The following is a 15,708-nucleotide window of genomic DNA, read 5'->3' on the forward strand; positions in this document are numbered from 1 at the left end:
TGTGAACTCATGGCACCATAACATTTCACCGACATTCCCCTACATTCACCTCTGTAAAGTGAAGGTGTACTATAAATTAAATAAATACATTTGTGCGAGATTGTGCGTATTTGCTTGGTTTCCGCACAAAACCAATCCGTAAGTCTAAAATTCCACATTCAGTATTCCCAACCTAACACACATAACAATTTCCCTCTTCTTACCGCTTAAGTGACATATTGATTTTACTGCTTTAGGCTTTTAACATATTATTTTTAGAGACGTTCAATATAGTACTAATTATAAATTGGAAACTTACCACTACAATTTCACCTAAATTGCACTGTTAATTATTGTTTTTAAATATTTGCAAAAATTAAGTAAACTCCACTAAAGTTACTGCATTCGTGATGCATGTAACATTAAGGAAGCCATTTGTTTTAAGTTCGCATTTATAGACTGGGGGAAAAAAAAGACAGACGTATATCACGGCCTGCTGGAGTATAGTAAACATAGAAAACATTTTAAAGCAACAATGTTGAAGATACTGTAGATATTTTTGTTTTGCAAATTTGCCGTCATTGAACAGAAACCAAGATGGAGATTTCATTGCAACTAATTAGAAATTCCTCTTTCAGGTATGTAATAAACGATCTTCGCACAAAATAATCTACGATACACGAGCGGTATGTTTTCTTTCAATTCTCGGAAATTAAAAAAGCTCAACTACGTTTCGCTTTTTCAAACTTTTCCTCGAACATGAAAACTTCAACATACCGTTCTTGTAACGCATATTACTATTATTAATTAATTCTGTACTTACCCTTCTCACAGAAGGTATTGAAAGTGTTGCCCAATCTACATCTTCTTTAGAAAGTATCATTTACACCTGTCACTTCCTCTGCACTAATGGACCTAACTTCTGTTTTAATATTTTCTTTTAGTTCACTTAGACTGTAAGGATTGGTTGCATATACTTTACTTTAGTTTGGTTACTCTCCTTTGTGCTGTCAGGAAATTTACATCTAAATTTTTGCCTTAGTGTATCGCACAATTTCTTGCACTTTATGTACATCTTCGAAACGTATATATAATGACGCATTGAATATATAACTATTGCACAGCGCAACACACTACTGCACTGCCCTGAATGAAGCATGACTCAAGGCTGATCTTCCCACAGTTCGAGACAGCTCGCAATCATGCCGGTAAAATGTTGTGGTGCCATGAGTTCATGGAAGGAGTTACCGGCAGATGTGAGGGGGTCACACCAGTAAGTTGCTGCCTTGTGAACCAATAGTTTTAAAAGATTGTCACTGTATTAACATAACCAAACCATTTGCTTCGAAAACTATGGACTGTATTGTCCTTGTTTTATCATCTTACCTCAAGTACGTTGGTCTTAACTTTATCAGGTAAAATAAATGAATTTACTACCACTACCACTATTATTACTACTATTACACAGAAAAAAGTGCATGTTATACATTGGCAATACCATATTTAAACCAAACTTTAATATGGCACAATGTTCATGTAAGAGCTGAATATTTAAGTATCAGTAATATACTAATAACATTTTGAAATTATAAACCAAAACAGAATAACTAGAACAGCCAGAAAATATATACCAGCACTGAATGAGTGAGCAAGCAAAGCGGGCTACAGCGCTCGACTTATTTAGCAATTAAATGGCGGACTGGCTTAGTAAATTGCTTACACCCAGAGTTCCCTGAATGACTGTCTTAGTGGCTCAGTACAGTGTGAGTTAGTGAGAAAATGAGCGACTTAGTGAGAGACTGGATGGCTAACACAGTTTAGTGACTGAATGAAGTGATTTAGCAATTGGTGACTTAATAACTGAGGATGCTAAATGTATGAGGCTATCAAATGCAAAACTCGCCTTATCCAGGTAAAGTGATTTGTCAGAAAACAGGAAAAACCGTTATGGATATGGACAGCTTTGGATTTGATAGTAGTTTTCTGAGCTCTATGGAAGAGAAATTAGACAAGATTTGCACAAAGCGACTATATCAGTAGATAGAGAGCTGCAAGAAGTACAACATCCATATGTAACTCATTTTTTTTTTTTTTTAAATTTGGATAAGGCGAGTTTTGCACTTGATAGCCTCATATGATAAGAAAGCTTTTGGAAGCATTCGAAGTTGGAGGTCTTTGGGTGAATATGAATAAGACTGAATATCTAGTTATTGGAGGAGGTGGGAAAGATATTATACTGCCTCAAGGGACCATCAAGGCTGTTATGCATTTTAAATATTTGGGATTAGTAATCCATGAATCAGGTAGCTGCAATGCTGATGTAGATCGAAGAATATTCCAGGAAAGAAAATGCTGAATGGGATTCTATGGAGTAGGAATCTTAGTAAACAAACAAAGAAGAGAATCCTTCAAACAGCCATTGAGAGTATTTTAACTTATGGTGCTGAGGGTTGGACGTTAGTAGAGAGGCAGAAAAGTAGAATATTGGCAGTAGAGATGGATGGGATCCAAAGAGGGGCTAGGATATCTAGTGTTGAAAGAAGAAGAAGAAATGAAGATGTAAGAAAGCTGATGGAAATGGAGGAATCTGTTATCGAGGGAATTGAAAGACGAAATCTGCAATGGTATGGGCACGTCAATAGAATGGATTGTGAAAGACTTCCTAAGACTTTCCTCCATTGGTCACCTTCAGGAAGAAGAAAGCGTGGACAGCCGAGAGCATCATGGAAGTCTGGTGTAGTCCAAATGATGAAGCAACATAATCTGAAGGAAGGGGACTGGCAAGACCATGATGTATAGATTTTTTTTATTGGGTTATTTTACGATGCTGTATCAACATCTAGGTTATTTAGCGTCTGAATGAAATGAAGGTGATAATGCCGGTGTAATGAGTCCGGGGTCCAGCACCGAAAGTTACCCAGCATTTGCTCGTATTGGGTTGAGGGAAAAACCCCGGAAAAAACCTCAACCAGGTAACTTGCCCTGACCGGGATTCGAACCCGGGCCACCTGGTTTCGCGGCCAGACGTGCTGACCATTACTCCACAGGTGTGGACGTGATGTATGGAAGATGACAATACAGAGTAACTGCTGACAAGTGGAAATACCCTCAAAAGTAAAAAAAAGTAAGACTTAATAACTGAGTTTATTCAGTGAGAACGGGTAATTGAGTGGACGACCAAGTGACTGGCTGTATGACAGAAAGTGAGAGATTGGGTGACTTAATGAGAGGCTAAGTTACCCAATGACTGTCTTAATGAGATAGTGAACTAGTGACTGACTTAATAAGGAACTGAGAAGCTCAGCAACTTTCTTAGTTGTTGTTGTTTTCTAATGCCAGGCGTTTGACAATAAAGTCATTTGACCTCTTGCACTCCAATATTTTTCAAAGATATTATCATGACCAGCCATTCCTTTGTAAAAGACTGAGTAACTCAGTAGGAAATTTAGTGAAGAGTGAGAAGTGACTTTGCTGAGTGAGTGAACTACTTAATGAGTAAATTTAATTAATTCACTGAACTTCTAGAGTGGAAATTAATAGGAAAATAAATTTTCCGTCCTTACTAAGGTTCTCAAGACTGGCAAAATGACTGTGAGAGTCATGTTATGTTACGGTATGAATAATATAGCTAGCCTAAACGAAGCGGTGATGGAATGATGGCAGACAAAACATAATTAGGCCTTTGACAAGAAAGGAAAGGAACCTGTGTAAGTACCGTTTTTTTATTTATGTTTTTATTCTGTTTTTGTACGCGAGTCATTCAGTAACTAAATAGACAAGTGACTGTATGGTTGGCTATAAATCAGATTTTGTGGGCACACAACGTCAACTTCGACCACAGTTGCACAATATCTACCAAGATACATAATATACGTAAAGTATAATATCCGGTAAATGAAGTGTAGAAGATAATGTGCATAGTGATCGGATAATGATAGAGATTCGATTTCTTGTAACAGAAATTATGTTGAGAAACAGTTGAATGAGTGTTGTTGATGAAGAATGCTTAGGAAGACCAAAGTTTCAATACTATTATGAATTGTGAAGATAGGAAGGTAATTATTCAAAATAAAATTTAATGTAGGCTAAATGTGAGCACTGTGCACTTAATTGTCCCTTATAGTATGAATTATCATAAAACTTATTCAAGATGGATCCCAAAGAGCTTATGAAACAAAAAATATAAGATATTCAATCATTATTTGGCTGAAGAAAACGAGTTCTTGGAAAGAATTGTAAGCTATAATGAAACATGAAAAAATTCCAACCAAGAATTCAAGAGATAGAACTTGGACTGAGGCATCTATCCTCATCTGTTATAAAAAAATTAAATTTCAACCATTCAGAGGCAAAATAAGATGTCTTTGTCTTGAGATATTAAAAGGTAATTTGTTGTGACTTTTTTGAGGATTGTTGTAATTAAAAAAAGAGGATTGCTGCTTCTTTTTCTTCTTCTTCAGAATAAGCCTCTCCTCACTGTGCCCATACTACTGTTGAATGTATTAATCAGTTAGGCTGACGATTCTGTCACATCCCCTTACTGCCCCAGATCTGACACCATCAAATTATCAAATACATGATTTCATGAAAATATCCTCAGAGGAAATCAAATTTTATGACATTGATCAAGTGAAACAACTAAGTAAACTTAAAAAAAAACTCCAAAAGGAAATAAAATTTCAATGGATACCTAGTCATTGTGGTATACCTGAAACGAGAAAGTCGATAATATTGCAAAACAGGCGACATATTTGCAACCAAGATCTCTTCAAGTGATATCTCTATCCAGTGCTTTTGCTTCAGTAAAGTCTCATTTTATAAATGTATGGATCAACAATGCCGGCCGGGTAGCTCAGTTGGTAGAGCAGCTGGCTACGGACTGGAAGGTCCAGGGTTCGATCCCAGGTGGCGACAGGATTTTTTCTCGTTGTCAAACTTTCAGAACAGCCCCGAGGTTCACTCAGCCTCCTATAAAATTGAGTACCGGGTCCTTCCCGGGGGTAAAAGGCGGTCAGAGCGTGGTGCCGACCACACCACCTCATTCTAGTGCCGAGGTCATGGAAAGCATGGGGCTCTACCTCCATGCCCCCCAAGTGCCTTCATGGCATGCTACGGGGATACCTTTACCTTTTTTTATGGATCAACAATTGGCTCTCTCTTCTGACAAAGGAAAATTTTTACAGTCTGTACAAAAGAAATCAAATGACCTGGAAATGTACAAAAACTTGCCCAGACATGTTCAAACATTTTTAACAAGAGCCAGAACAGGTCACATTGTCACACAATTGTACCTACACTGATTTCACATTTCTGATAATCCTACTTGTCTGTGGTGTAATAATCATGATGAAGATCTGGAACACATTCTTCTATACTGTCCACCCATAAACCACAAAAGAAGTAAATTAAAATCATCAATACCAGTTGCAAAAGACATAGCCCTGCAGTATATATTGACTACACCCCAATTCTGGCTACTAGCAACAGGCATCTATAATGAACACCATCAAAATACCCCTCATTTCTCATGAAAAACAACAACTGAATAGACTACAGTGGACTATAGTGGACTTTATGTTGTCAGCAAACAGCTGGATACATTAAGAAGATTGATTGATTGATCAAGTGTAAATATAAATGCAAGTCTGGCTATAACATCCAGATAAATATTCCTGTGCAGGAATTAGGAAGCTTGTAGAGCTATGGAAAAAATATATTCTTGTAAGGGAGGAAGATAAAATATTGAAAATTAACATAAATTACAAATTTCTAAATACTGTAGATACCGAATTATTCTGATTTGTTTATTTATTTATTGAATGGCTTAGTATATGGGAAAATACAGAGAGTTCCTATGCAGACAGATTCCACTTCAAAATCTAACAAAATCTGTTGGCAGGCAGCGAGTGATTGTACACTGGTGTACAGACAAATCTGTGCACACTTCACTATGCAGACCAGTTCCACTCCACCCCTTACTGTTTGTTTAGCTTCCTCAGGACAGGTGCTCCACACTACCATCATTCAGTCAACAGAACATTATTACCTGGGACTAGTCTACGTAGGAGCTCTCTGTAATGTATAAAATAAAGTTAAAAATATTTTTTATGAAAATATATTAATTTTGTCTATGCATTGTTACAGCACTTGCTGAGCAGACAGAATACACAGCACTGATGATAACACTAGTGGTAAATGGATTTTTCAGAGGAGCTACGCTCATTAATTTTACACTGACCATATCTGAACACTGCAGTTTGGAAAAGCTACCTGCTGCATTTGGATTGCATATGGTGGGCAAAGGCATATTCATTGTTGCTTTCGGTCCTGTTATAGGTAAGCTTCAAGACTACAATCCTGATAAATATCAATTAGATGGTTTGGAAATCTTTTAATTCTCTCTAATGTTCACATCTAATTACTATAATTTAATTAATAGGCTAATTATTATTTTATCAAGCTATAGTAAACTGATTCCCTGATGTTTATGATGCATAACAGTCAGAGATTCAGATTCAAATTCACAAGATTTGTAAAGATATCTTCAAATCACTTTAATATATTTTTGTCGTATTTATCATTTATGCGAAAAAAAAAAAAATCTATGAATTCAGTTCTATTTTTTCTCTTCTAAATATCGAAGAATACTAATATTCATTATCCTATTTATTCTAAAGTGTGTGTATGTGCGTGTGTGTGTGTTCATTTCATAAGGACATAATTCCCTTCTTCTGTTAAATGGCGAACTTGAAATCACAAAAAAAGTCATATTTTGTGATTTATCGTTTAGGATTGATGGTAGTTTCCTACTTAAAGGTTCAGTATGTTCACGCCATTGTAAACGAATTTTTTACAATTTTATCACTGACACAACAAATTTAATTTCTTATAGCATTATATAATATAACCTATGATGTTTACTGCAATAACGCTTTGATTATTGCACAAAACACACTTCAGGAGCAAAATGTAAAAATTATAAGTAGGCTAAGTGGTTAGAATGACTCGTTATTCTTGGCATGGTTCGCGCTTCATCCACTAGGTGGCTCCCAACTTGGACATTGCAAACAAAATAGATTAGGTGTGTAATATTATGTGAGAGGTTAAGTTAGGTTGGATTAAGTGTGTAGTATTATGTCAGAGGCATGCTCTTCTCCATAGTTGGTGACACTGAAAGTCTCATCATTCTCTTCTTAATATTACGTCACATTAAGGAAATATGGCGGTTTTCATTCACGTACGATGAATTTCGATATGAGTTAAAGTATGTATTTGGAGGCAGGTTGAGTGGGCATCTGGGCATAATACAACTCTCCTAGTGATCACATCCAATTTCCACTATTCCATACTATAAATTCTAGCTATTTTCAAGGTATTTTAGTAATGTTTTCTAGTGGTGCATACCTTCTGAAACTTTACCTATACTGTACTTCTTTTCTAAGCTATTTCATTTATAACACTATACATCTACTAAACCTAATTTCTATGAATTAAATATTAGCCTACAGCAAATGTCATATTCAGTCACAGTTTAATATTATTAATGTTGATTCTTCTGTTGACAGGTGTAATCAGAGATGTGTCAGACAGTTATCCACTTTGTATACATTCGCAGACAATATTGATATTCATATGTGTGGCAGCGTGGGGTATAGAATTTCTTGTAACGAGGAAGTCTTCCAAGGGCAAGCAAGACAACACGTAACATTTCATAATTAACTTCCATTCAGAACCAGATATCTTTACCAGGTCTCATTTGGGACATAACTGTTATAAGGATGGAAGCACTTCTGGAAAGGATCTAAAATTGCAAGTGAAGTAAATATGGTACAGACTACATTAGTAAGATTATATCTTCTATGGTTTAGAATTGAGTCAAGATGCTTGCACTATATCAGCTGCAAATGCAACTTCAAATGATTCTGATTACGATCAGAAGTGATGTCCAGTGCCTGGTGTGAAAAATTACAGAAGCAAAGAATCCTAAAATCGTGTAGGTAAAGTGCCTTCTGTGTTGAAGATGGGGAAAAAGTGTATGATTGGTTCATTGTACCAGTACTAACAAGATGAACGTTACATCATGTGAAAGAATAGATTGATTCAGTGGTACCTATCAAATTTAAAAGTTACTGTCTCACAGATACTTTTATGACTTTTGATAGGAATAAATATCATATAAGCATTTATGATCAATAATTTATGATCTTAATTCATGATTCATTCATACTTCATTTAAATAAAATATTTGGCATTTTTAACTTGCCAAACATCTGTAGGCTAACTCTCGTTTCGTTAAACATATCCTAACCTCTTTAAAGTCTAAGTTTTTTCTTTAAAATCATCTAATATTGTGAAAATATATTTCATACATAATTTGTGTAAAAATCCGCACATTTTTCTCGTTACTTGAATTAGAAATACAGTTATTTGTATCTTAAATGATCATATTGTACTTACACAGATTGTCACAAAGTTCGATCGATAAACCTCCAAGACGTGTTTCTCCCTGAGAAAAAGAGAAGGAAGGAAAGAAAGAAGCAAAGAAATTAAAAGAAATTGAACGAATAAATAAAGAAATAAAATAAACAACAGCCGAAAATGTAGAGAGGAGCAATGTCGTAAGTATTACAGTTTTCGAGATACCGAGGTGAAAAACAAATGAGAGTAGAGTTGTGGCGTCACTTCCGTCATCATGGCGCACTAGATACACATGACCCGCGCAACTCAAATGAATTTGTAATATAAAAAAAAAATGTTATATTTTATTTAATGACGCTCGCAACTGCCGAGATTATATCAGCGTCGCCAGTGTGCCGGAATTTTGTCCCGCAGGAGTTCTCTTACATGCCAGTAAATCTACTGACTTTAGTCTGTCTCTTTTAAGCACACTTAAATGCCATTGACTTGACCCGGGATCAAACCCGCAACCTCGGGCATAGAAGGCCAGCGCTATATCAACTGCGCCAACCAGGCCGACGAATTTGTAATAATTGGCTAACTAATTATAATATTATACATTATATTTTCACCTAGATATCCCGAAAAGAAAAAAAGTATAGAGTGTTGCTTTTAATGCAACTCGTTCGAGTGTAAATTCAATTTTGTGATAACTGTAGACGTTGAAATATATAGATTCCAGATGAGGTGAATCATTTTCGTGAACTGGTTCACTAAATCGTTTAATTTATTTTCTATCCCTCATATTGTCATTAATTCTAGTGACACAAAGTCTGAAAAAAGAATTCCATTTAATAAAAATAACATACATTTTAGGGAAATAATTAAGTAGGCCTAATTTAAAGTTCCTATGTGGCTTTAGGAATTGATTAGCAAAGAGCATCTTATGGATACAGGGTACAAGTAATAATGAAGCTCACATGATGGATAAAACATGTCTTTCATATCGGACAAATTTTAAATGATTATTACTGTACTTACCAGGGCCGCCGAGAAGGGGGGGGGGCAAAGGGGGCAAGTGCATATGGTCCCGTGAGCAGTAAGGGCCCTCAGATCAAGTGAGTCTGATTACTTTTTATTATCACAAATAATTATTCACAGATATATACTTGTACTATAAAATTTTGTAAGAACATTTGTTACATGAATCTGACATATTAACCAACAATAGTAGAATTAATACAAATTACTACTTCATTATGTAAATGTTTAACTTTTATATAATAGAATATCGGTTTCCCACGTTAACAATAATCGACACGACACTTGAGGCCTCCGGGATTTGCAGGAAATATAATTCCGTCGCTTGTACCAAACACGTTCAATGGGCTTGTCCTCTTAATTATCAACCCCTGCCGGCCCACTGCAATATGCTAGTGGACTCTCCAAAATCCAAGCCGCAGGATCACAATTCCTTTTCAGTAGAGCCTACATAGTACGTTTCGTGACGAAACTTTCGTCTTTTCGTTGTTGTTTTTCTAGTAAATTCTGTTCATTAGTGTTACCAGTGGACAATGGACAAGTAGACGCATAAGTCGGGAGCTGAGAAGCGCAAGGAGAGACAGAAAAATTGGTGTAAAATTGAGCGACCTTGGAAAACTAAAAAGTAGCAGACAAATTGTGTTATTGAATGTGTTGTTCGAGAACAAGAGCCTTTCCAAAAACAGTATTACAGTATTTTAAAAACTCAAGAATGGAGAATGTGTTTCCAGAGACTGGCTAGTGTGGAGTGAAAGAAATCAGGGAAAATAGTACAGTGATTAATTTGTTTCACTCCACACTAACCAGTTCTGGGAACACATTCTCCATTCTTGAGTTTTGAAAATAATTCTGTAAAGGCTCTTGTTCCGTCACTTAGAAGGTTATTAGGCAGGTTGGGGGGTAGTTTTTCGAACAACACATTCAGTGACATTTACAATTTATCTGCCACTTTTTGCCTTTCCAAGATCGCATGTTACTTGCCATGACTCAGAGTTAGGAACTGGTGTGTGTAAATTTGTTTCACTTGCACTTATTAACACATCATTTTTACTATTGTTTGCTTGTTCTGATTCAATACTACTGTTATCAGAATTTTTTCTAAACAACCACAACCATTAGTATTCACTTCTAAGCATGAACTGTCATCATTTTTGGCAACCTGAACAGACGGCTTGAGATCGGTTTATTTTCTGCACCTTCATTAGCAACTCTCAATTTCACACCAACTTCAAACAAAATGAAGCAAATCAAAATGTATTCATAGTAACAATATATCAAGGGAGACTGAGTAACTAAGCCTCCTTAGTCTGGAGAGCGATCTTGCTATGTCTTTAAATTTTGATGATACAATTGATGATTTTGCATTAATGAAGTCCAGGAGAGTTGTTTGTTGATGTTGGCCTGCAAGTCAGACATTACAACTGTTTAAGAATAATGTTTTATGAAAACGAAACGAAACAAACGACAATGAAAAGACGAAAGTTTCGTCACGAAACGTACCATGTAGGCCCTACTGAAAAAGCAGTGTGATGAATATAATATATTGTGCTAATGCGAAGTTTTGCTAATAGTTTTCATTGTAACAAAAGTGTATATTTTTAGATTCGTATCTGTGTATGAAGTTATCATTTATTTATTTTGCAAATACTTATTATGCTCAGAATAATTGGTAACTTGGCATTTTTTAACTATTTTTTTTTTCAACAGGGCCCGAGCGCAATATTGCACAGGGGCCCATAAATCCTGTCGGCGGCCCTGGTACTTACTAATAATTCAGTGTATCAACTAATATTTTAAAAAATGTAAATGTAATAGGTTTTGTACTTATACTTGTGTGGCAGAGAAGGAATTGAACAAATATTAAATTGAATTGAAACAATAAAATAAAATCAATATATTTTCATTTAAATCAACTACAATTATTGTACTCAATTTTAAGACATTTTGCAACTATATTCTGTAAGATCTCATGAATGTACGACTGTATGAGAAGGCACACAATGTCATCATTTTAATAAAAAATATTTATTTTCATATCTGACGTGTATGCATTTTAATTTGTACAGTAATTATGATATTCATTAAACTTTCCAATATTGTTTTTGTTAATCTTTCCCAATATCTCCTGGCCTATCTTCCCATTAACCAACCATAGCTTGACTAGAAATATTAAATGTGACATACTCACTTGCTTAGGTTTGTCTATGACAAATTCTAGAGATCAATGTTTCCATAGAGTAGCCAATATGAGTGATTTATAATGAAGAGCAAGCAAAAATATTAAACATAGAGATCAGGACTTTAGGTACTGGTAACTGAACTTGTGTGTGTGTGTGTGTGTGTGTGTGTGCGTGCGTGTGTGGGCGCGCGCGCGTGTTGCAAGTGGGCAAGCACCCGGTGGCAGTGGTATATGCAATATTAACAATACACAATAAAATGATAAGTAAATTTACAATACACAATACAATTTTACAACACATATACAATTTTATACACAATACAATAAGAATACACAATACAATTTAACACAATAATAATAAAACATAAATAAAATACCTAATTTTACAATACAACCTACATAATTATGTATAGGTCCTACATAAGTTTCAGTAGTCTTTCACTTTACTCTCATCTCATTCCCTGTAGTGGCACTATGACGCATTTCACTGACACTTTAGCACACATTTCACTGACACTCTGTAGCACATTTCACTGACACTATAGAACACATTTCATTGACGCTATAAATTATCACTGATCGGAACTGTTCACTGCACTATAAAACCATAACTTCACTGACTCACCTCGCTTCACTAATACAACAGTTCAAATAAGTCAAATAATTACATCCTTATGCATACTTATAAACAGTACTACATTTAAACTAAACACTTCTAGTCTAAGGCCCTCTTACACGCTATTTTTAAATAATTTACAATTCAAACCAAGGAAGTAAACTCGTCAGGCTAGATAAATACATGTCACCTTAAAAAATTAAATGTTGAATGTCACCTTAATTTTAATTTGCACTTTATACACAACTTTTTAAATTATTCTTGAATCTCCTTAAGGAAGGACAGCCCTCAAAGACTGCTGCAGGTAGGTCATTCCAATCATTTATAGTTCTATTTAAAAATGAGAATTTACCTACATCCGTTTTCTGTTTCCTACATTTGATTTTAAAATCATAATCATTCCTACCATAGTACGTTGGCTTTTCTAACCGAGCCGTTATGTCTACCCATGCTTTCTGACCTAGATGTGCTCTATACAATGATGTTATTCTAGTTTTCCTACGTCTGTTTTCCAAAGTTTCCCAGTCAAGTTCTTTTATCGCATCGTTTCCATCTTCTCTTTTACCTTTAACAAATTTAGCTGCCCTATGCTGGATTCTTTCTAAGGAATTTATCTGATATATTCTATAGGGATCCCAACATGTAGTTCCGTATTCCATTAACGGTCGCACTAACGTTAGATATGCTATTTCCCTCGATTTGGGGCTAGCCTTTCTCAAGATTCTCACTTTTAATAACTGCTATCCATATTTCTAAACTGAACAATTGAAACTCACAGTCTGCAGAAATGAATACGCAGAATATGATAATGTTTGACAAATTTACAAAATACTTACTTGGTGGTAAAGGATCAAATATTATTATTCCTAGTCAAGCTATGGTTGGTTATGTGCGAAACTCTCTTAAGAGACTAGTTTTGACTTTTTTTTTTTGTTACCCTTACAGTTCTTGTCAAATTATTTGACCAGATACACACTGTGAATTGTGCTCTGCAAAATATTTTCTTCACTATCTCCAGATACTCACAGAATGCTCAACATCTTGAAATTAAGAACTGGTACGTATTCAGTTTTGTAAATAAGGTTTGCAAGAAATCCGGAATAAAACAAGAGAAAATAAACCTGTAGAAGTTAATTCACATACGGTGCCGAGAAGGAGAAAGATTCACAAACAATGTGGCAATTCCTAGATAATTCAACAACAGAGTAGTTTGGTTTTGTGGAGCAGAGGTACAGGTATCTGTTCTTTGATATCATAGATAGAATTTTCAATGGTCTGGTTTCCTCATTTGAAATTGAACCTTTCAAATTATTGCTGTAAGTTGAGTAGCTCTTCTACTTGGAAGAGATATGAAGAGAGAAAAAAATTATGTTAGCTTACAATTCTATGAAAGTAACGTAGAATCTGCTAGTCTCCTGCTTCACACATACATTTTTCATCAGATGCTGCAGAACGAAAGGAAAAGCATAAAGACGACATTTTAAATCATTTAAAGTAAGAAATTAATCTTAAAAATTTGCTCTTAAAACTCAAGTTTTTTTTTTTTAATTTTTATGACAACTCTGTAGCAACATCAACAGTAAAGAGATCTTGAAACATTGAAGACATACTTGCATTCAATCAGGGGAAAAAGAAGCAGGGGCGTATTTTGCGGACTACCGGGGCTACTGGCGGTAGCCCAAGGAAATTACAAAAGAAAAAGTTTATAATATAACATAATGTAATAATTTTGTATTATTAGTTTTACCATAGTAATTAAAATTAAAGTAATTGTTAGATTTATATGCGCTCTCTGCTCTCGAAAAGAAACAAGTTGTCAAGGCGGCATCGCTGGAGAAACCACTTGCTACGTGAGGTAGCCTGTGACCATTCCGCGCATGCTGTCCTGTCCCCCGCTCCCTTCTGTTTCCATCATGCAGTGTAGGCCAGGTGAGTTGCCGCTCTCGTGATCGGTTTCTTCGAAGGTGCGAAGCAACAATACGCTTAGTACGCTAGCTCATGAATGTGATTTTGTTCTTGCAGTGCAGTATTTTAAATTTGTGATTTGTTCGAGTGTCTAAGAGTTATATTAATTGTGAATTATTAAGTTTTTAATTTCCCAATTAAGTGATATTGTGAAAAATATGGCAGAACAAGTTTCTGGAGAGGTTTGTGTTGAAAATGACTGTGTAATAGAAGGTTTATTAAAAGTGCCTTTTAACCGTCGTACATAACGAGAAAGTTGAAATTGTGAAAATGGAAAGACCAACTACTGAGTTAAATTTGTCCATGGACGTAAAAGAAAAACAGCGTGAGTACCCACGCCATTTCACTTCAACATCATATGGTAAGTGGAATTGGTTGTGTGGTACGGTACTTCTAAACTGTCTAAACTATTTTGCTGGCCATGTTTGTTATTTAGCCGCGAAACTAATGTGTGGTCAAAAGAGGGGTTTTCTAATATGAACTCCCTTCGAACGGCAGTTCTAGTATACGACAAATCAAAAGCTCATATTTGTAGTAGCATGAACTTTGCACACTTTGGGAAGACAAGAATTGATTTACAGCTAGATAAGCAAAAAGCTCTACAAATCAACCAACACAATGCTCTTGTGAAAAAAAAATCGGGAGATTTTACTGCATCTTATTAACGCGGTCTGCTTTCTAGGAAAACAAGAATTGACTTTTCGGGGTCATAACGAGAGTGTGGAATCAGACAATATAGGAAATTATATTGAATATTTAAGTTCCTTAAGTGAATTTGACCATTTACTGGCCAATCATCTTGAGAGTTCAACAGTATTTCGTGGTACTTCTCCCGCAATTCAGAATGACTTAATATTTGCTATAAGTGGGGTTATGATAAAGAACATAAAACCTTTTGTGGCCATTGTTGTTGATGAAACAAGTTACTGCTCTAATCAGAGTCAATTGTCCACTGTTTTAAGATACGTCGACAGTACTGCCAATGTTCAAGAACGGTTTATAGGATTCACAAATGTCAGTTCGGACAAAATTGCTGCTGCTTTGTTTCAGCATGTGGAAGGTGTTACAGCAGAATACAATGTCGGCAATAAGTTAATTGCACAGACATACGATGGTGCTTCAGTTATGGCGGGAAATATTAATGGCTTAAAAGCAAAAGTTCAAGAAAAGTATCCTCAAGCACTATTTGTCCATTGTTACAGCCATGTTCTCAATTTAATTTGGAACGAACTACTTCATCCATTCCAGAATGCCGCATTTTTTTCAAAACACTGTCGGGTTTAGCTGCATTTTTCTCATCATCTCCTAAAAGATCAGAAAACTCAAGGAATTTATGAACAAGAAACTCCCAAAAGTAGCACCAACTAGATTGAATTTTACATCTCGGCATGTAAATACAGTAAAGAAATAGAGAGAAAAACGGACTGCTTTCTTTAAAAATATCATTTGTAATTACTCTGAAGAAAACTGGGATGATGCTGTAAATGTGCAGGCTCAAGGATATTTGAATTTTTTTCACACAGTTTCAGAA

At 35.4% G+C, this 15,708-nt stretch overlaps 2 protein-coding genes across 3 annotated transcripts in view; one reads left to right on the forward strand and one right to left on the reverse strand.

Moving 5' to 3' along the window:
* The window catches only part of LOC138694633 (monocarboxylate transporter 9-like), a 326,720-nt gene extending 318,145 nt beyond the window's left edge, over positions 1 to 8,575 (reverse strand). Inside the window, exon 1 of the mRNA XM_069818551.1 lies at positions 8,437 to 8,575. The gene's annotated coding sequence lies outside the window, so the exon portion shown is untranslated. The remainder of the gene's footprint in view (positions 1 to 8,436) is intronic.
* Positions 1 to 11,453, forward strand: part of LOC138694634 (monocarboxylate transporter 14) — an 82,808-nt gene extending 71,355 nt beyond the window's left edge. For both annotated transcript variants that reach the window (XM_069818554.1, XM_069818555.1), the window contains 2 exons: positions 6,124 to 6,315; positions 7,545 to 11,453. In XM_069818554.1, the coding sequence (XP_069674655.1) occupies positions 6,124 to 6,315; positions 7,545 to 7,684 (332 nt within the window). In that variant the 3' untranslated portion in view covers positions 7,685 to 11,453. The remainder of the gene's footprint in view (positions 1 to 6,123; positions 6,316 to 7,544) is intronic.
* Positions 11,454 to 15,708: the final 4,255 nt, after the last annotated feature.

Source organism: Periplaneta americana, chromosome 2 (genome assembly GCF_040183065.1).
Source record: "Periplaneta americana isolate PAMFEO1 chromosome 2, P.americana_PAMFEO1_priV1, whole genome shotgun sequence".
In the NCBI taxonomy this organism is placed as follows: domain Eukaryota; kingdom Metazoa; phylum Arthropoda; class Insecta; order Blattodea; family Blattidae; genus Periplaneta; species Periplaneta americana.